This window comes from Bactrocera dorsalis, chromosome 6 (genome assembly GCF_023373825.1).
Source record: "Bactrocera dorsalis isolate Fly_Bdor chromosome 6, ASM2337382v1, whole genome shotgun sequence".
Taxonomy (NCBI): Eukaryota; Metazoa; Arthropoda; class Insecta; order Diptera; family Tephritidae; genus Bactrocera; species Bactrocera dorsalis.
Genome location: NC_064308.1, coordinates 32,919,788 through 32,941,610, shown reverse-complemented (window position 1 = coordinate 32,941,610; position 21,823 = coordinate 32,919,788). Strand labels below are relative to the sequence as shown.

At 35.6% G+C, this 21,823-nt stretch overlaps 2 protein-coding genes and 1 pseudogene across 10 annotated transcripts in view; 2 read left to right on the top strand and 1 right to left on the bottom strand.

Moving 5' to 3' along the window:
* The window catches only part of LOC125779324 (uncharacterized), a 210,046-nt gene extending 202,297 nt beyond the window's left edge, over nucleotides 1–7,749 (bottom strand). Inside the window, exon 1 of the mRNA XM_049460604.1 lies at nucleotides 7,726–7,749. The gene's annotated coding sequence lies outside the window, so the exon portion shown is untranslated. The remainder of the gene's footprint in view (nucleotides 1–7,725) is intronic.
* A 1,229-nt stretch (nucleotides 7,750–8,978) lies between these two features.
* Nucleotides 8,979–21,823, top strand: part of LOC109579346 (43 kDa receptor-associated protein of the synapse homolog) — a 75,603-nt gene continuing 62,758 nt past the window's right edge. For 2 of the 9 annotated variants that reach the window (XM_049460428.1, XM_049460429.1), the window contains exon 1: nucleotides 8,986–9,234. Coding sequence is in view for 5 of the 9 variants with exons in the window: in XM_049460431.1 (XP_049316388.1) it covers nucleotides 12,013–12,152 (140 nt within the window). In the remaining 4 variants the exon portion in view is untranslated. The other 7 variants (XM_049460431.1, XM_049460432.1, XM_049460424.1 and 4 more) reach the window with 6 other exon arrangements.
* LOC125779894 (small nucleolar RNA U3) lies at nucleotides 17,142–17,344 on the top strand (annotated as a pseudogene).

Here is a 21,823-nt window from a genome sequence, read left to right as displayed (position 1 = left end):
TATCTCGGGAACGGTTCGTCCTACGGCCATGATCACATATACCATTTCGGTAGCAAATGACGTGACAAATAACTTTTGTTTTATACATTTTGCCATGAGATGCGTATTTCAGGTGCTAGGTAGACAATTTCACGATTTTAGGCGAATTTCCGAAATTTCAAGGCCGAGGTTCGGGTTGAAGATGCAATCCGATCTCAAAACAAAAAGTTGCATTGGAATCAGGAAGTACTAAGGCAACTTTTCCGCACTATTAGAAATACCGAATCGAAAAAAGTCCGGAATCGACCCACCCTAATGCTTAACTCATTTAAACAGTCGTGTTTAATAACACAACATAGACATCCAACAAATATATCAACTATAAATTTCACGCAAAATTTTTCGGACATTTTAAAGGAATTTTCTGACATCACATGTCCGTCACGACTTGGTTTACGTACAAACACATCAGTAGTTCATCATATTTCAACTACTGGTCCACCTGTATGCGCACGACCACAACGCTTATCATCGGAAAAACTCGCAGCTGCAGGTGCAGAATTTGAACTCCTGATCAAGCTCGGTATTTGTCGTCCTTCGAATAGCAGCTGGGCCAGTCCCTTGCATTTAGTTCATAAAGCCGATGGTTTTTGGAGACCTTGGAGACCCTGCGGTGACTATAGGGGTTTGAATGCTAACACGATTCCTGACCGCTATCCAATACCATTCCTTCAAGACTTTTCAACAATCCTAGCAAATAAAATTATATTTTCGAAAATAGATTTGCAGAAAGCGTTTCATCAGGTGCCGATTCACCCCGATGATATCTGTAAAACCGCCATTACAACGCCGTTTGGACCTTTTGAATTTACTCATATGACGTTCGGATTAAGGAACGCTGCGCAGGCGTTCCAGCGTTTAATTAACGAAGTACTTCGAGGCTTGGATTTTACATTTGCGTATTTAGATGATGTTTGCATCGCATCAAAATCGATTGATGAACACAAACAACATCTTCGTATTGCATTTAACTGTTTTCGAGATAATAATTTAACAATCAATGTTCCCAAATCGCAATTCGGAGTATCTCAACTCGATTTTTTAGGCCATTTAATTACGAAAGACGGTATTCGCCCATTGCCAAGCCGCGTCGAAGCACTAATAAAAGTGAAACTGGCCAAGATTGCAAAAGAGCTTAAAGGTTTTTTGGCAATGCTCAACTTTTATCGGAGATTTCTTCCAAACGCCTTAGAGTTACAAGAACCTCTATTCGCCATGATTCCTGGAAATAAGAAGAACGACAGCACCATCTTAGATTGGAATGAATATACCAAACGCCATTTTGAGGCTGCGAAAGCCCAACTAGCAAACTGTGTTATGTTAGCGCATCCGTTACCTGATATAGAACTTTCATTGTGTGTCTTAAATCAAATGGTAAATGACAAATTTCAGCCATTAGGATTTTTCTCAAGAAAGTTTTCATCAACTGAAATGCTATACAGTACGTATGACCATGAGTTGACTGCGCTATACAGCGGGGTTCGTCAGTTTCGTTATATGTTAGAAGGTCGTAACTGCCACATTTACACTGACCATAAGCCACTTATATTCGCATTCCGACAACAACTGCATAAGGCTTCAGATCGTCAAGCTCGGCAATTGGATTTCATATCGCAAATCACTACTGATATTCGACATGTTCAAGGTAAAAGAAACGTAAATGCTGATCTATTATCGCGAATTCAATCACTTACGACCGCCATTATTGACTACGATGCCGTCGCCGTGGACCAAGAGAACGATGAAGAGCTACTAGCACACCTAAATGGCAACATTCGACACTCACTAAAATTAAAATCTTTTATATTACCTCCAAGTACTAAAAAGGTTTTTTGTGATATATTCACAGGACGAATTCGTCCCTTTGTAACATCAAAATTTCGACAGACTTTTTTTCGGGCTACACACAATCTGTCGCACCCCGGTTCGCGCGCTACTGTCAAGATGATGGTCGACAGATTCGTTTGGCCAGGCATTGCGAAAGATAGTAGAACCTTTGCTAGATGTTGCATACAATGCCAACGGTCTTAAGTCATTCGACACAACAAAAGCTTATTCCAACGCAGAATAAATCCCAGTAGCCGATTCGAACATTTGCATATTGACATTGTCGGTCCGTTTCGGATATCGGAGGGCAACCGATATTGCTTAACCATAATCGATCGATTTACGCGATGGCCTGATGCCATTCCGATTCTCAGCAAGACAGCTCCAGTTGTAGCAAAGGCCTTGCTAACCGGCTTGATTTCCCGTTTTGGAGTACCCATCGACATAACGTCGGATCTTGGTCGTCAATTCGAAAGCGCCATATTTAAACAACTGCTAAGCTATTCGGGAGTGACCCATTTAAAAACAACGCCGTATCATCCACAATGTAATGGACTAATAGAACGATGGCATCGCACATTAAAGTCTGCCATTTTATGCCATAAAGTGGATCAGTGGACGACCTATTTACCTCTTTTACTACTTGGACTGCGTTCAACATTTAAAATCGACATCGGGTCCACTCCTTCTGAATTGGTATATGGAACACCATTGCGATTACCTTCAGAGCTTTTCATCGAACAGCCCAGTAACCAGAGCCAAACGGAAATCCTAGTGGAGCTCCGTCGTATCATGCGAGAGCTGCGTCCTGTTAGTACAGCCTGGCACACTAACCAAAAAGTTTTCGTTCATGGCGATCTCAAGTCTTGTGATCATGTCTTCATCCGCGATGATTCAGTCAGACCGTCACTATCAGCACCTTATATGGGACCCTACAAAGTTTTGAGCCGCTCACCTAAGTATTTCGAAGTGGAAATAAAGGAGAATAAAGTTAAAGTTTCCAACGATCGTCTAAAGCCAGTTTTCATCACACCACCTATGACTCTCTAGGAGGAGGGTACTGTGGCAACACCATAAATAATAATTCGTTTTTAATTATCAATGCAACCATGCGTTTTGACATGTTGTCTATCCTTTATTCTATTCTAAGTATTTTTAATATGTCAATCAACTATGGCAACACTGTAAATATTTTGATGTGTCATTAAATCTTCCCTTTTCAAATAAAACTGTCAAAGAGATAGCATGCGTATATATATATAACGGGTGATTTTTTTGAGGTTAGGATTTTCATGCATTAGTATTTGACAGATCACGTGGGATTTCAGACATGGTGTCAAAGAGAAAGATGCTCAGTATGCTTTGACATTTCATCATGAATAGACTTACTAACGAGCAACGCTTGCAAATCATTGAATTTTATTACCAAAATCAGTGTTCGGTTCGAAATGTGTTTCGCGCGCGTGTTTTGTTCAGCGATGAGGCTCATTTCTGGTTGAATGGCTACGTAAATAAGCAAAATTGCCGCATTTGGGGTGAAGAGCAACCAGAAGCCGTTCAAGAACTGCCCATGCATCCCGAAAAATGCACTGTTTGGTGTGGTTTGTACGCTGGTGGAATCATTGGACCGTATTTTTTCAAAGATGCTGTTGGACGCAACGTTACGGTGAATGGCGATCGCTATCGTTCGATGCTAACAAACTTTTTGTTGCCAAAAATGGAAGAACTGAACTTGGTTGACATGTGGTTTCAACAAGATGGCGCTACATGCCACACAGCTCGCGATTCTATGGCCATTTTGAGGGAAAACTTCGGACAACAATTCATCTCAAGAAATGGACCCGTAAGTTGGCCACCAAGATCATGCGATTTAACGCCTTTAGACTATTTTTTGTGGGGCTACGTCAAGTCTAAAGTCTACAGAAATAAGCCAGCAACTATTCCAGCTTTGGAAGACAACATTTCCGAAGAAATTCGGGCTATTCCGGCCGAAATGCTCGAAAAAGTTGCCCAAAATTGGACTTTCCGAATGGACCACCTAAGACGCAGCCGCGGTCAACATTTAAATGAAATTATCTTCAAAAAGTAAATGTCATGAACCAATCTAACGTTTCAAATAAAGAACCGATGAGATTTTGCAAATTTTATGCGTTTTTTTTAAAAAAAAAGTTATCAAGCTCTTAAAAAATCACCCTATATAAAAGTCGATATAAAAATGTAATTTGACACAGTAGCAAGGAGCACTTGTGGGCGAAAAATTTGAAAACAGTGGTCATGGCCCCGCCGTATAATAAGTTTAGTATACATACTTATCTTCTAAACTACTGCAGCGAAAGCAACCGAATTTGCTTAGGGCAAATTTGGAAAAACTTCTACCGACGCTGCGAAAATAGATGAAATCGGAAGATGAAGGGATTATCTCTCTCCACATCACGGTACTGTTAACAATTACTAAAAGCGCAATAAATATATAATTAATTATGTCAGACACATTAAATTGTACCTCTGAGATCAAATGAGAGGTCTTTATGGGAGTCGGTGTGAAAACTGGACGATGGGCGTGGGACCGCCCAATTTTTAGTGAAATCACATATCCAGAGACACGACCGACCGATTTTAGTACTTAGCATTCTTTTCATATTCATATGCCACAGTGTAATAATAGCCCAAATCGGATTACAACCACTCCTATTTTCTATATAACACGATTTCAAATTCCGTTTGATTCTTTTACTTTCCAGAACACAAATGAAAAAGTAATTAACATAATGGGATACAATTTCGCACTAATAATTTCTTTAACGATAAAAAAGAAAAGAAAATATCGGTCGATGTGTGAGATATACAACTGAAATTCAGACGGAATCCCATCCTGACAATATTAATTCAAAAATGGGTTAAATCGGGTCAATACTTCTCCGAGCCCCCACATATGTAAGTAAAATTTTCGAACTCCAGGTGACTTTATCCTGCATATATCGGCCAATATTTGAATAATCTCAATGAAAATTACAGAAGATGATTTACTCATAACAGAGTATCTTTGTGTCTACAAGAATTAAAATTGGACGAAAACTTGGCCTAGCTCCCAAGTAATTAATACCAGGATTTTTGAACCGCCGACTGACTTTACTCCATATGTTTGGTGATTGTATGTAAGGTACCATAATGAAACCCAGGCATACGTTTTTTAGTATATGGTATAATAATAGTTAATAGATCCAAATCATACCGATACTAACCCAAGTCCCATATACTGAATACAATGATTTGCGTTTTTTTAGCCAACCTTATGCCAAATATGTCGGATAGTGGATTAGTTATAAATAATATATGTACTACTGTCCCGCTGCAATACACTTATGCCAACGAATTTTCCAGTCATCATAGCATTTGGAAAAATCCTCCTTGGAAAAAGCCTCAGAACTTTCTTCGATTTAGCTTTTATATCCTCAATTGAGTCAAAACGGTGTCCTCGGAGTGGTCATGTGAATTTGCTGAATAGTCAGAAGTTACACGAAGCTAAATCAGGTGAATGCGTTGGTTGCGGCACGATATTAGTTGAAAATGTGGCGAAATGATCACGAATTACCAATGCAGTATGAGATGGTGCATTACTGCACTTCTTTGTTCAATAAATTCAGACAAAGTGAAAATCGAAGAATTCACTTTTAAAGCCTCTCAAACGCGACGTATATCTCAAATACTAATTAATATTTTGACGTGAAATTTAGCATAGATGTCACTAACAATTCTACCAACTTACAGAAAAAACCAAAAAACACGAGAAGTATAAATTAAAAATTCACATTTCAATTTAATCCCAGTAGTATATATAAAATTGCTTAGATTCCGATCCTGGTTGATGTTTTGTATCTTAAGGTATTTGCTTTTTTTATTGTTTTTAATTATAAACATTTTCGAATTTAAGCTAATTAAGGTATATCCGATGAATAATACACTTGTTTCAGCTGAAAAAGATTCGATGGTTTTCCTAAGGAGGCCGAGGAAGCCTTTGGTTGCCTTATATTGTTGTAAAGGCAGGAGTCTGTCACCAAAAGTTGTGCTTTTTTTAGGAAATCGTAGTTAAGCTAATACTGTGTTATGGTGTATTTGTCTGGTGTTGGCGCTCGGTAAAGTTACATTGGCTAAATAGTTGAACTTGTTCAAGAAGCGTACTTACATCACCAACAACGGCGTTAAGTGCCGCCTTTCTACACATAGCACCCATCGACATAGCCAGCTTTGCAGCGAAAGTTGCTATTAGACTTCAGGAATCACATTAGGGTCCCAGAGGGGAATTTCCGAAATCTTCTTTCACTACGATTGATTTGCTGATAAGTTGTACCACCGCTCAGCGGAACCTACTATTAGCAGCATTTCCTCCGCGCACATACCGGCGGAGTTTCTGGAGAAGAGGCGCAGTAAATGTTTTATTGGATAAAGGCTGAGAGGAAGTCTTCTGTCTGGAGCTCCCAATCAACTCTTGGTTCACATAGCCAGACCACTGTAGTGGTTTTCAAGCCGAAGTGAGTAGAAGTGCGGCTTCATTTAAAGAGGTATCCATTCACTCCCATAGTGGATATACTATACAGACTTTGAGCTAATCAAGTAGTTCATGAGCGCACTAATAGTACTACCAAGCTACTTCCATATAAAACTTGTTTGTGTTAATGGGCACAGTATAATCGTTGGAAATTTTAAAGTCGATAAGCTATAGATATTAAAGGCCTCAATAAATTTGTGGGAGGCTCTACACGTTTTGTCGATCTGCGACGGGTTCTGGGCATCACAACGGACAAGTACCTTAGAGCATCTTTGAACAGTTTTTATATCACCAGGCAATTCATTATTGTTTATATCTTTTTAACAGTTGTTTAATGACAATTTTGGAATTTTCACTTAAAGACTTCCCGTTCGTACGATGCTGTAGCACCAAATTTCTTAGATCTGAGGCTAGGGATACTTATAGCGCTTTTAATAAGGGTGATTTTTTAAGAGCTTGATAACTTTTTAAAAAAAAAAAACGCATAAAATTTGCAAAATCTCATCGGTTCTTTATTTGAAACGTTAGATTGGTTCATGACATTTACTTTTTAAAGATAATTTCATTCAAATGTTGACCGCGGCTGCGTCTTAGGTGGTCCATTCGGAAAGTCCAATTTTGGGCAACTTTTTCGAGCATTTCGGCCGGAATAGCCCGAATTTCTTCGGAAATGTTGTCTTCCAAAGCTGGAATAGTTGCTGGCTTATTTCTGTAGACTTTAGACTTGACGTAGCCCCACAAAAAATAGTCTAAAGGCGTTAAATCGCATGATCTTGGTGGCCAACTTACGGGTCCATTTCTTGAGATGAATTGTTGTCCGAAGTTTTCCCTCAAAATGGCCATAGAATCGCGAGCTGTGTGGCATGTAGCGCCATCTTGTTGAAACCACATGTCAACCAAGTTCAGTTCTTCCATTTTTGGCAACAAAAAGTTTGTTAGCATCGAACGATAGCGATCGCCATTCACCGTAACGTTGCGTCCAACAGCATCTTTGAAAAAATACGGTCCAATGATTCCACCAGCGTACAAACCACACCAAACAGTGCATTTTTCGGGATGCATGGGCAGTTCTTGAACGGCTTCTGGTTGCTCTTCACCCCAAATGCGGCAATTTTGCTTATTTACGTAGCCATTCAACCAGAAATGAGCCTCATCGCTGAACAAAATTAAAGCGCGAAACACATTTCGAACCGAACACTGATTAGTAAGTCTATTCATGATGAAATGTCAAAGCATACTGAGCATCTTTCTCTTTGACACCATGTCTGAAATCCCACGTGATCTGTCAAATACTAATGCATGAAAATCCTAACCTCAAAAAAATCACCCGTTACTTACTTACTTTAACTAATTTTAGACTATATGTTTGTATGCATTTTTCCTTTGTTTTAACGGCTCAATGTGTAGTAACAAAATTGCAACATTATCAATGGTTAAAAAAAAAAAACATTTATAAGAATTTAAATCTAACAATAAATTAATGGTTTGAGGCGTAAACTTCAGTTCTAATTTTTGATGTTGACTTTACAATACATTATTATCGAATAAATACGGAAACGTTATTGCTGGAGTAAAAATCTGGGTATTGAGGTTTGAACTGGAGGACAAAATTTGGAAATGATTGGTAAAAATTTGAGAGCAATTTAGTATGACAAAGTGATGGAAAGAAATGTTGTGAAGTGCTGAATTTAAGCTTGTCAACTGATATGTATGTACATATTGTATGATAAATACTCAAAAGATCAAGCTTGAAACGGCACAGTGGCAAGTTAGTAAACATAGAACAAAGTTGAGTTAAAATACCATAACATACGACGATTTACAGAAGATTTTGGAAGTGAAGTTCATTTCTATATCGACTTCTAAGCACGATGTATAAAAATAGAAGCATATCTTAGCTAGACTCCAATATATTAATATTTTAAAATGCTACTACAGGTATCCCTCGAATAGCACGGTACTTGAGTTGCACGAAATCTCGAATAGCACAGTTAAAAATTGCGACAACTCTCGAATAACACGGGGTTCGAATTACACGAAGCCGCGAAAATTCCTTTTAAAAATTGAAATTTAAGGATCCTCTACCTCTTCAAGGAAAAACAAATCAATCTTTGGAGAGTGACAGTGGTTGAACATATGTAATTTAAAAATTATTGCGTTTATAAAGTTTTACCTTTTAAATTTCAAATAACACGATTTCGAATAACACGGAACCAATTAACCGTGTTATTCGAGGGATACCTGTATTAAGTAGACTAATATCGGTATTCTTCTTGAGACGATTGTCTCATGTCTGCAATTGTCACAATCTTAATTTAGTGACCCTGTTAGTCAGGAGTCTCATTTTGGTATTCTAGCAGATACAGTACACTACTACACTGTATCTGCCAGAATATCAAAATGAGACTCCTGACTAACAGAGTCACTAAATTACTATAGTCACAATTAGAGACATGAGACAATCGTCTCAAGCAGAATACCGATATAAATAGTATTAAATTCTACATACGTATGTGAAAAGGATACCGTCACAGGTGGCTGAAAATAAAAATAACGTGTTTTTTATCTTGTAAAAGTCGCCTTTCTAATCATAAATGACAAATTAAGAGAATAATGAGTGAAATTATTCATTATCTGCTAAAGGTTAATAAATGAAATGGAGTAAAAGACGAACTCGAAGAAATGTCAGTGATTGTGTTTGTGGATGACAACTGGGATGTACAGAAAACCAATGGCATTTAAGAATCAGCAACTTGTAACGAATAATTTTATCTGAGTAGAGAAGAGTCACGTCGAGCAGGACAGAGCGAAAAGACAGCAAGGTTTGTGAATAGTACGATTTAAGCTATTAAGCGATATTTGTATTTTTGTTAACGTGTGCACGGGAATCTACACCTATATTCACTGATTACATACACACTTTTTTGATATGTTTACGTGGTGCTGCTGCTACAGCGGTTTCTTAAAAGGATAATGCGACTAGTTTTTGGAGATTTTATTTCTAAAAAGCAATTAACCAATGTGAATTATAACACATCATAGCTGATGATTGCTATTCTATTGTTCTCGCATAAAAAAGTTTTTGTGTGTTTTTAAATAGGTTGAAAAGTATTCATATAATATATAGTCTATGTGCATTAACATCGCCATAAGTATTTAAATAGTGAGAACGTTCAAATGATTGATAGTTTTGTAAACAAACTCCGATATTTCATATGCAATAAACCAAACCTATTTTCTTTGAAGACTTCAAGGACTATTTCAATGCATATATAGTGAATGAAAAAAGTGGCAAATGAACAACGGGCATGCGCTAAAAAAGGATACAATCATTCATGTTGTTTATTAGCACATATTTCACTAAAAGCAACTTTAGTTGTTATAAAAAAAGTTAACCATGAACATTTAAGGTAGAGGTACCAAGTGTTCTTGCAGTTTTCTAGTTAAAATCCCTGACTAAATATAATAAAGATTTATGTTCAAAGACATTTATTTATGAGTAGTTTTTTTTTAAAGGTTAGCCTAACAAGCGGTGGTATTTTTTGTAGCAAATGAGCTCTAAAGCGCCCTTGACCTGAACAACTCTGCTTAATTTTAAGTTTCACGCTTTTGTCAGAGCCTCATTTATAAGAAGTTTTTATTTATTATACAAATGTATGTACATTACAAATTTATTCACTTGCTTAAGAGATTTTTTTCAAATCTTTGGTTGCTTGTACAAAAGTTATATAGTATGTCTTCATTGTCATAGTCTTCAGTGAAATAAACTAGGTTTAAACTGCCTTACTACCAGTTTAACTGGTCAGCTCACTATCTTTTCAAGAAACAAGTATTTGTGTATTTTTCCATTTTTGAAATGTAAGTTGCAAACATGAATTACATTTCAGGTTATCTGACGATTCGTAAAACTCGCGAAGTATAAATTAAAAATTCATCTTTCAATTTGGTGACAGTAGTATGTATATACTAGCCGACCTGGCGAAGTTTGTTTTGCCATAGTAAATTTTAGGAAAATATCTAACACTAAAAGTGTGTGGAAGATATAATTATAATTGAAAGAGGCATGAAAATGAAATATACATATGTTAAATTACAGTATTGATAGCTACCTATATACCGAAAAATTTTTATATTTCTTCAATTAACTATTTCAATTAAAAATAAACAAAGATTAATCACTCAACGCAATGGAGTGTATGTATAATTTTGTCGGTCAGCCCGTTTTAGCGCATACCAACAAACTGGATAGCAAGATTTCACAGTGACACAAAATGCAAAAATCCTATACCGAAATGTGCAAGAGCACGACAGCTCCCATTGCAGGATCTAGTGATATAAGAATAGCTGATTCGGTAAATTTATTGTAAATGACTATTATGCAAAACTATTGTGAATGACTATTTTAACGAGTATTGTGAATGAATAAATAAAAAAAAAAAAAACAAAATAAATTGCGAAAAATTAACGAATTTATTTTTTAACAAGAAAAAACGTTAGCTTCGGCTTCACCGAAGCTAATATACATATGTACACTTCAAATTTCGTGAAGATTCCACTTGAAATGCGAAAGTTTTCCATATAAGCCCTTGATTACGATCATTCAGCAAGATGCTATAGTTAACTGATCTGAACAATTTTTTTCGAGATTACATTGTTGCCCTGGAAAATAATCTATACCAAATTTCGTGGATATATTTTTCCAAATGCAATACCAGCACCAGATTCAGATAGTTCAGTTGCTATATGCAATAGTACGCCGATCTGAACAATTTCTTCGTATATTACATTATTATCTTGGAAAATAACCTGTGCCAACTTTTGTGAAGATACATTTGTCAAATGTGAAAGTTTTCCGTACAAGAACTTGATTCCGATAGTTAAGTTTGTACGGCAGCTATATGATATAGTGGTCCGATATCGGCAGTTCCGACAAATGATCGGCTTCTTGAAGAGAAAATGACGTTTGCAAAATTTCAAGACGATATCTTAAAAACTGAAGGACTAGTATGTATATATACTCAAAGTACGTAAATCGACTCAGCTCAACATATTGATCATTTACATATACATATTAGGGTATTTTTTTTAACTATTAATTTTTTTCAGTCCCGTCACGAAATTTCCTTGGAAATACTCTAAAAAAAATTCCCTGAAAATTTTAGACCTTAATATCAACATTAAGAACTGGACCAAGGCCTGTAAACGTTTTCCATAGAAAATACGCTACAATCGTGAGTTTTTGTCTTTAAATTCCTACACATCAGAGGTATTTTATGGCATCGCCTTGACTTTAGACGCATATTTCTCGGAATCGTTCGCTATACAAAAGTGCCCAGGCAACAAAGTCGTAACCGGTCAGGTAGTACGGGGCTCTAAACCCAATTTTTTCTCTAATTTCGCATTTTTTTGTATATATCTCGTAAATGACAGGAGCTATAGAAAAAATTATCATGACGAATTTGTAGGAAATTTGATTTGCTATAAAAGAGGTCCGAGGTCAAAATCGCTATCATTAATATTTCTCGAGACATTCAGCTTTTTAAGTAAGGCTGTATGCAATTTTGATAGATTTTTTAGAACATACCGAAGGTTTCCAACAAATGCTCCGAGTCTCAAGAGGTCAATTTACGTTGCTATTGTCCTTATATCGTTTGGGTTCATCGGGTGAAAGTGCGGCAATTCGGAAAGTAGCTACACTGTTTGGTGTAGGAGATGGTGAAACGCTTAACAAGATCACAAAGTGAGTATTTTCGTCTATTTTGGAGTTAAAATCTTGATATATCACTTGGCCTGATACGAATAAAAGACAAGATATCGTTAAAACAACATTTTGGTAGTGTACACGATGCTCGCATGTTTCATACTAGTGCTCTCTCCTCTCAGGAAGGTTCACTTTTTTCTTCTTCTCAATGGCTAGCAGTAGATTCTGCCTATTGCCATTGCTGACCATTCTTTCGATCAAATTCACAACAAATGGACTATTCAAAGCGTAAAGCTTTCGACTTGTGTCATAGCAGATGTCGCGTGAGAATTGGACATTGTTTTAGGATTCTAAAAGAACACTTTGGCAGCCTAAAAACATTAGGAATACGTATTCAAGGCGAAAAAAGTCATATTCTATGTTCCAACTGGTTTATTGTTTGCTGTATATTGCATAACATCTTACGAGCTACTTGTAACGATATTGAATACGTAGACAACATATCGCTCATTTGCTGCAAGACCGGCATAAATCAAAGAACGTGATTTTTGAGTTAATGCTGCAGAATTGTTCGTTATATCATACTTCATGTTGAGTGAAAAATTCATATGAATACCTCTTATATGCTCCGCTTGAGAGAGGTGTAAGGTTGGAGTCACCGTGTAAGGTTGTAGTCAGTTGAAAACTTTAAACGCGTTTTCTGGAGAATCGATTTTTTTGATTTATGCCGGTCTTGCAGCAAATGAGCGATATGTAGTTGTCGATAGCGACGAAGAATTAGAATTCTCCACATGAAAATGGCCGGCGAATAACTGAGGCAGAAGCCAGGACCAAATGTTTGTACACAATAATGTTTGGTGATCAATAAAACGTTAATTAGCAATATATGTATATTATACATAGTGGTATTAAGTATACCAACTCTATTTTTATATTTCATACTTACGAAACCTAAAGAAATAATCTAACTGCCATAAGTAATCATAAATAAATACAAATTTAATTTAATATATTTAATTGTTTTTATTTTCATTTTTACTTTTTTCAATTTCGTACATAGCCACTCCTTTTTTGATTTCTAACTCTAACGCCTTGTATTTTTCATCAGTTTCCTTTTTTAAAACTCTATATCCAATTTTTTTTGACTCTATATCCAATTTTCTTTTCTTCATCGAATTTATATTTGTCAAATTTCAGCATCTTCGCTTCCATAGAAATTTTTTCAGCTATCCAAAGCCGCCAATTGTCCAACGGATGATTTCGGCCGAATTAACCGTTGGTATGGTAGATACCGGTGTGGAAATTGGTGCGATCGAAGGTGCAGCATTTGACGGCGGAGCAGGTACACATTCCTTTTCCAAGAATTCTACTTCAAATTCTGGCGCAGGACGGCATGACCGGCAACCGCTTTCCACATATTGGGTTATCAAAAAAGTCTTGCGGTATTTTCGCTAGTTGGCGTTGAAAACGCGTTCTAGTTTCATTCGTCGCATCGGGTCATGCTATACCTTTTTGGAAAGCCCATTTCACGCGCTAACACGTGTTTGATTGATTGCCGTTTCTTTTAAGTCGTTCGTGAGTTATAGCGTCGCAAACATGGAGCAAAATAAAGAGAAAATACGGCATATTTTACAGTACTACTACGATAAAGGCAAAAATGCATCTCAAGCCGCCTATAAAATTTGTGCAGTTTATGGACCCGATACAGTTTTCATTTTCACCGCACAACGATGGTTTCAACGTTTTCGTTCTGGTGTAGAGATGGTCGAAGATGCGCCACGTTGGTCGAAAGAGACCGGCATAGTAGTCATCAAACCGTTATAAACCATTTGAAGAAGCTTGGAGTCACTAAGAAGCTCAAGCATCAAGAATTGGATTAAAAATAAAAAAAAAAACGTATAAAATTGCCTCAAATTCCGCCACTTCCATTAAAAACTCTATAATCGAGTGCATCTCACTCTCTTTCCACTTCTTGTTTGGCTGCTGCCTTTTCCTCTTCGCTGGGGGCGCAACTTCTGTATTGATTTTTATGGACTACTGGAAAATTTCTTCAGAATTTAAATAGAAATTATAACATTTATTTATAACTTACCTTTCTCAACAATTTAACGGCGTAATATGTCTTTATGTAAAATGTTAACTAAAATAGGGTTGTAATTATATTTTTACGTGGCATTGCTCGAAAATAAACATGGGTTTTGGTCTGACATATTTTACAGCCATTGCAAATAAATTTCTGCATGTGTTTGTTGTTGTGCCGTTGCACCAAAAGGAAATTTCTGCAATCCGTGCACCGTGCAAGAGTTTTGCAAGAGCAAGAGAGTATCCCCAATATAACATAAAACAATAAGTTTTTATTTACAGCACTATGTGCTTACCTTGAGCTTTATTTCGAAACTGAGTACTTAATTCTATTGTTAGTTATTATTAAGCTAAGCTAGAGCCCTATAAGTGCTAGTCATCAAAATTAGATTTGCGCGTGTTTCGCTCAACTGCCTAGTAATTGGGAGAGCGGATGCGCATGTAGCGCATTTCATTAAGCTAAGAGTGCAATAGGAGTCTCAATTGTAAGTTGACTCCTAATTATGCAGACATTGTTGTCAACGAATTTATGTTGTGTCAACTCCTCCCTCCGAAATTCCAATCGTCCCCGATTGGTCTTTAAAGTATGGTATGTCTTTAAGACTTTTATGTCTTGCAACTTTTCTTGTCGACATATGAATCGCCTCCGCGTTTTGAATAGTGATTTTGGCCATTTTTCGTGTCCGAATTTTAAGAGCTATAATTATGATCATAACAAAGACCAAAATACCGAAATGAGTTAGTATACTAGACTTGACTAGTAAATTTAGAGAGCTAATTTTTTTATATTTTTAATATTCGCACTCGGATCGAGAATTTGAATTATGGACTAATGCGGGCAATGGTCTCAGGCTGTGAGCTTCTAAGGCAGTAAAGTTTCCTATAAAATTTTTGATACAATTTTTATTTTGTAAATTTTCAATTTGGTCTTGTTTGCATATTTTTACATTATTTATTTGATTGCAATCATTTTCTACTCCATAGTAATTTTCATTACATTTCAAAACGTTTTCAAATTTTAATTTTAAAATTGTTCCATTTTTGCTTATTGGTTTTATTAAAATGCAATTACAAATTTCATTCCTTGTTTTTGGTACTTTTATTACATAAATTAGTAAATTTTGTTTCATAGCGATTTGAATACTTGCAAAGTTTAATGATTCTTTTAAAGAATCAGAAGGAATGTTCTTCAATAAATATGTCATTTATCTTGTGAGTCTCTTCATTCGATATTATGAAACTGTTTATTATGTTTGCTTTGGTAAGATGTATTGCTCTATTAATGCTTCCAATTTCTTCTTTTAATATATCAATTTTAAATGTATACTGAAGTATTAGTGAGGTTCGAAATGCAATGATTTCTCGCAATCCATTTCCATGCTGATCCTATAAAATTTAATTACCTCTTAACTCTATGTTATGATGTTATATTGTTGATAGTAATATCAGTTATTTTAATTTCTTCTGCAATGAATGGGTGCAAGGGATAAGAAGGTGGGATATTTTTTGTGAAGTGGGTACTTATGTCATCTAGAATTATGGAGTATTTGGTAAGGGTGATGAAGTGAAGGATCCTGTAAGTTCCAGACTGCACTTTCCTGATGCCATTTTCGATGGTAACGATTTCGGATTGAAAGTAATACTACAGCCGAAGCATAGCAAAGGATGTGAAGGGTTACGGAAATTAGTGATCTAAAAGAAGATATGATTATATTAGTTTCTTATACGATCTTTGTGTACTATTTTGCCTGATTCTGTTTTTACTGTGGAATGTCTGTTTTCCTTAACAATTTCCTCTTCTTTCTTTCTGTTTAACAAAAATTTTGTCTCCTGTTCTATAGTCAATAGTTTTCTTTCTATGTTTGTTAAGATATTGCAGGTCTTTTTCCTGTTTCTCTTTTAATTTTTCTAGAACCTTTTCCATAGTTTCTTCTTTATTAGTGGCATTTGGGGTAGGTCTATTGAAGAATATGTTAACGGTTTTTTTCTGTAACAGAGTGAACAGAATGGTTGTATTCGTTTACAGATCATTCCATTAATTCGTCGAAACTTTTATCAGGATGTTCCTGTTTTAAGCATCTCATAATTTCTGATATTGTTGAATGGAACCGTTCTATTTGTCCATTCACCTCGCTTTTATAGAGTAGTGCAGTGAATATTTTTATATTGAATTCATTTTCTAACATGAATTTTAGTGGTTGAGAATTAAATGTCTTTTCGTTATCGAAAACTATAGCCTTCGAAACTCCAAAGTAAAATATTATGTTGACGCCGCCCCCGCCCAATTTCTTTTGCCACGACTGTATTGGCAGAGCAATCTCTTCTTCGAAGTTTTAATTCGAACGCAACTAAACATTAACTAGTCAAAAGTCTTCTTTCGCGACAGCTCGCCGATCCAGACGTGGTAAGTGCATTTCCAATTTTTATAATTAAATATATATATTGCTTTTTATTAATTATCTTTTGTGGAATCATTTACGACGTCCGTTTCCCCACGGCCAACCACAACTACGGAACGAACCACACCGTGCTCCACCACCCGAACGATCATATTATTTCTTTTAAGGATTTTTGAAGTTATACTTCTTATACGAGTTCGGAAAAGGTTGCGTTAAATGCAAGTTGCTCAACCTTGTCTGCGAAGATGTTCGAGCAGCAAGCGAAGCGGTGACAATCGGCGATCGTTTGTTAGTTTATTTCGGCATAGCTCGGCTTTTCTACCAACAACACAATATTGCCATGCTTATGCTGTGGTTGTTTTTGTAGAACAATGTTTCAATTTTTGGTTGGTGACATATTCACATGTGTGCGCATATGTATGTTTGTATGCTTGTGCATTATTGAAGTTATACTTCTTTTTCTTTCGTTTGTCTTTCATTTCTGCGAATTCTCAACTATTTTGTGTAACTTTTGGTTGAAATACTCTGCGTTGGCCGTTGAAAAATTAAGGCTATACTTTACAGGATCATTTCTGTAGTTAGTCTTCATTTACATTTTTTGGAAATCGACCCGCGATGACGAGGTATATCGTTTTATCTGACATCGTGAGGTTTATGAACTTCATTTCTAATTTTGTCTTGTGGCATATTAGAAATGATGTGTCTTCGTGAATCGCTCACTTACAACGGATAAAACGACTTCTGAGTGGTGATTTTTATGAATAAATTCCAATCTTTTACACAAAACAAAGGTGCGTGGAGTCCCTACGCGCGGAAGAAGTTATACTTCTTAGTGATATTTAGGAATGCATATCATTTTGTATGAAAGAAAACTAGAAAACTTAAATTCACATTTTATAAATTTATTCTGCACATAAAATGAAGAATAAAGCAAATTTTAAATGAAGGAATTTTGACTCGGAAAGTAGTTTTGTCTCTTCGTTGCGGAAGAGAATATGCAGCGTAATCATCTCTCTTTTGTTCTTCGCCAATTTGGCTGCCATATTGACTTGTGAAGATCAATTTTTTGTTGGTGACATATTCATATGTGTACGCATGTGTATGTTTGTATGCTTGTGCATTATTTGTTTGGCAGTGTATGCAAATATATGTACATATAAGTATATATGAATATACATACACTCATATGAGCATGTGCAGATACACAACATAGGATAGAATATGTATGCCTTTTAACATCGTATACTATGCAAATAAATATTTTTCTTATGTATATGTATATTGCTGTGATAAATTTAATTTCTATTAGTAAGAAAAATATTTATTTGTATAGTATACGATGTTAAAAGCAAAAAATTAAAGATTTATTCTGTCGAGATTTGAACCTGTGTTAGCATCTTGACTTTTCAAGCGCTTACCACCAACACCACCATTGACACTTAGGCTGCGCTGACTTAAGTATGGTTTGGTTATGCATGTAAGAAACATACGATGGTTCTAATAATTTTGTTTAAGTATAGATATATGCTTTTGTAGAACATTTTGCTTTCGCAAACATACAGACAAATGTGCAAACGACATACTATTTGAATGTATGTATGATTGTTTCGCATTTTGCTTTTGAATATCACTATATAACAGCCTCGACCAGCTCCTACTATTTTTAGTCTTCGTTTATTCACACCTACAGTTGAGCGATCGTTTTTTCACACCAACATGCCCGAAGCTTCGCAGCAAATTAGACACTCGCTACGGCAAAATTTGTTCTTGCACTGAGCAAAAAAATGGATCAATTTTTTATGTATGAAAATGAAAATAATCTTGCGCAATGTATGTTGTGCAAGCGTACTTTTAAGAGTAAGCGTCTTTTCAATTTAGAAAAGCATTTTTTAAATTCTCATAAAGATATTTCTAATTTTGAAATTTCCGAAAGAGAAAACAAATTAGCGAATTTAAAAAAATGAACATTTACAAAGCAGTTGATACTGAAGAAAAGGGTAAACAAAAGAAAAAGGCGTCGTTTATAGTTGCTCTTTATTTTCGGTGTAGCTGCTTTGTTTACTTTTTGTTTCGCTGCTTGCTTCGCTTCTTGTTCTTCTTAACTAACATTTGTATAATTTTGTGCGTGTGGTAGTTTGGTCGACACTGCTATATAAGTATAACTTCTTCCGCGCGTAGGGACTCCACGCACCTTTTAATTTCATACTGTCTATACTTTTCCCGTATATTTTCTTTATAATGGCTAATTTGGAAAACTTGTCAATAGAAGTCAGTACTTTATGTTTGTCTGTTGAGAAAATATCTATGTGAATAGTATGGCCTGGATATTCTGGTAAGGGTGTAGCTCCCAATTTTGCATTGTTTGGGTAACGATCATATTTATTTTCTTTACAAACTTTGCATAATTTCGTGATTTTTTTGATTTTTAGTGGGGAAATAATATTTTTCCAAAATCTGTCGCTTATTTTCTTTTTCATTTCTGTGAGCACGATTATGTTCCTCGATTACTATTTTATCTTGGGCCTCCGTATTAGTAATATCTTCGACTACTATTTGTGTCAAACGAATTTTGTAATTTGCGAAATGTAGAGGGTAGATTAATTGGATTGATTAATTGGATTTTTAGCACAACGATTGATTAAGATATTTATTTAAAGCGATCTTAGCGATTCTTCATTGTAGATTGTTTCAGTTATTAGGTGCCTATAGTACGTAGGGAAAACTATTTCGAATTTGTATAAATTTTCGGAATCTGCTGATATGAAAATTTGGTTTTTGGAGACGTTAATTTCTACTGAAGAAATTAAATTTTCGGAATAGCTGTCACTACTGTGGACAGTCATTGATTTTAAATTAGCGAATGGTGGTCGTGACAGTAGGGCTGTGACGATGTTTGTGCTGCCTGGTTTATAAATGATTTCGTGATTATATTCTTCCAATTGTGCATTCCATCTTTTCATTTTTGCATTTTTTTTTTGTTGCTGAGAGCAAAAGTCAATGGTTGGTGATCAGTGTAAATCTTAACATTATTTGATCCGTATAGGAAGCATTTCAGGGACTGTAGAGCCCAAATTATTGCCAACAATTATTCATTGGCGGCAAAAGTTTCCTCTGCTCTGCTTAGAGTTCTTGACAGAAAGGATAATGCTCCTAAAGCGTAATTTGAAGCATCCGTGGTAAGCTCAAAAGCTTTTTCGAAATCTGGATAGTAAAGTATAACATCGTCTGATGTCAAGCAATTTTTCAGGTCTTTAAAAGCTTCACTTTGTTGGGCTGTTAAATTTAAAAATGTCTTTTTAGACTGATTTTTGTAAACTCTTCCCAGCTCTCCCCTCAGTATTTCAGTCAGGGGTTTTGCAATTTGTGCGTACTCTTTTATAAATCTGCGATAACATCCGGTCATTCCTAAAAAGGAGCGTAAATCATGGACAGTTTTGGGCCGTGGAAAATGTATTATAGCTTCTACCTTTTTTTATTTAGTACGAATTCCATTTTGGCCAACTATTATACCGAGAAATTCGATTTTCTTTTTGATAAATTCATATTTATCGAACTGTACTTTTAAATGCGCTTTTTCGAGAGTGTCAAATATAATTGTAAGACTTCTGAAATAATCTTCTTTACTTTTGCTAAAGATAATTATGTCGTCGACATAAACGTAGCACCGAACGCCGATGTGTTTTCGTAGTACATCATCCGAAGTGCGTTGGAAAATGGCAGGCGCATTTCTTAAGCCGAAGTCGAGTAAATTCGAATTTCCCTTTGGCGGTCTCCTCAATATTTGCTTCGTTCAGAGCCATCTGATGGAATCCACTCTTAAGGTCAATTGTAGAAAAATATTTATTTGATCCTAGATTAATTAGAATAGTTGTAATATCTGAAATGGGATATTTATCTGCTATGGTATCCTCGTTCAATCCTAAGGCGTCTTCTTTTTTCGGTACGACCCATACCGGAGAATTGTAGTGAGATTTCGATTGTCGAATAATGCGGTCTTTAAGTAATTCCTCAATTTGTTTGTTTAATTCTTTTTTTAAAGGCATTGGATACGGGAAGTTGTGGAATATATTGGCCTATAGCTTTCAGTCCTAATTTCGGCTCTAACGTTCGTGACATGCATATAGTTAAGTATGTTAAGCGAGTTCTTTATTTCAGCAATTCAAAAATCGAACTAACTTATTCTAGTTACATTGAAATGCACATAGCCTACTTAAAGCGAATAGCGGGTGGAGTGGACGAGATGATAATTATTGCAATAGGAGATGGGAGACAAGGAGAAATAGAGATTAAGTGTTGGGAAGCGTACGGAATATGGTGTGTAGGGGGAATATCTGGATACATAACACCTCCACCATTAGGAAATTTGCGTCTCTGCAAATTATTCATATTACATAAATTTCATTAATTGATTTATAATTCATACATTTAGTTTTAAACATTTTTTTTTCATTTGTCATAAATTTTCTCTTCATTCATTTTGGAATTTATATTTGGGTTTTTTTTTTTTTTTTTTTTTTTTTTTTTTTTTTTTTTTTTTTGTAAATAAGAGTCTCTTTCTGAATGTGCTAGTGAACAGACGTGTCACGTGTTTAGTGGATATCTAAATATCAAAGTGTAGCAAAATCGATTTGTTAATAAACATCCAACAATTGTAAAGTCGCGAAATGAATGCAGAAGGTGAGAGTATTCTCTGCAAATGGCAAAGTGTTACAAACAAAAATGGAAAGCGTGCCAACAAAGAGTCCCCCTAGCTTGTATGTCCACAGAAAACAAGTAATTATACACCCAAACCGATACGATCTTTTGAGTGACGACGACAATGATGAACGAGAGGCTGGCGAGAACAATAATATGGAAGCGAATGAAGCAACAATGCCGAATATTCCAAAGCCACCACCGTTGATTATACCTGGAGTAGTTAACATAAGTGAAATGATAACCTCTATTTCAACTTTGATTTCTAGAAAAGATTTTAGTTATAAATCGTCAAAAGATGGACAAGTTAGACTATTTATAAATAACATAGATTCATATAGAAAAATTGTACAACTACTAGAAGCAGGGAAGATAAGTTATCATACATATCAGCCCAAACAGGAACGGTCATATAGAATAGTACTAAAGGGATTACACTGGTCAACTCCTACTGATGATATAAAAAATGACATTACTCTATTAGGACATAAAGTCAGAAATATATTTAATGTTAAGAGTGGAGTAACAAAACAA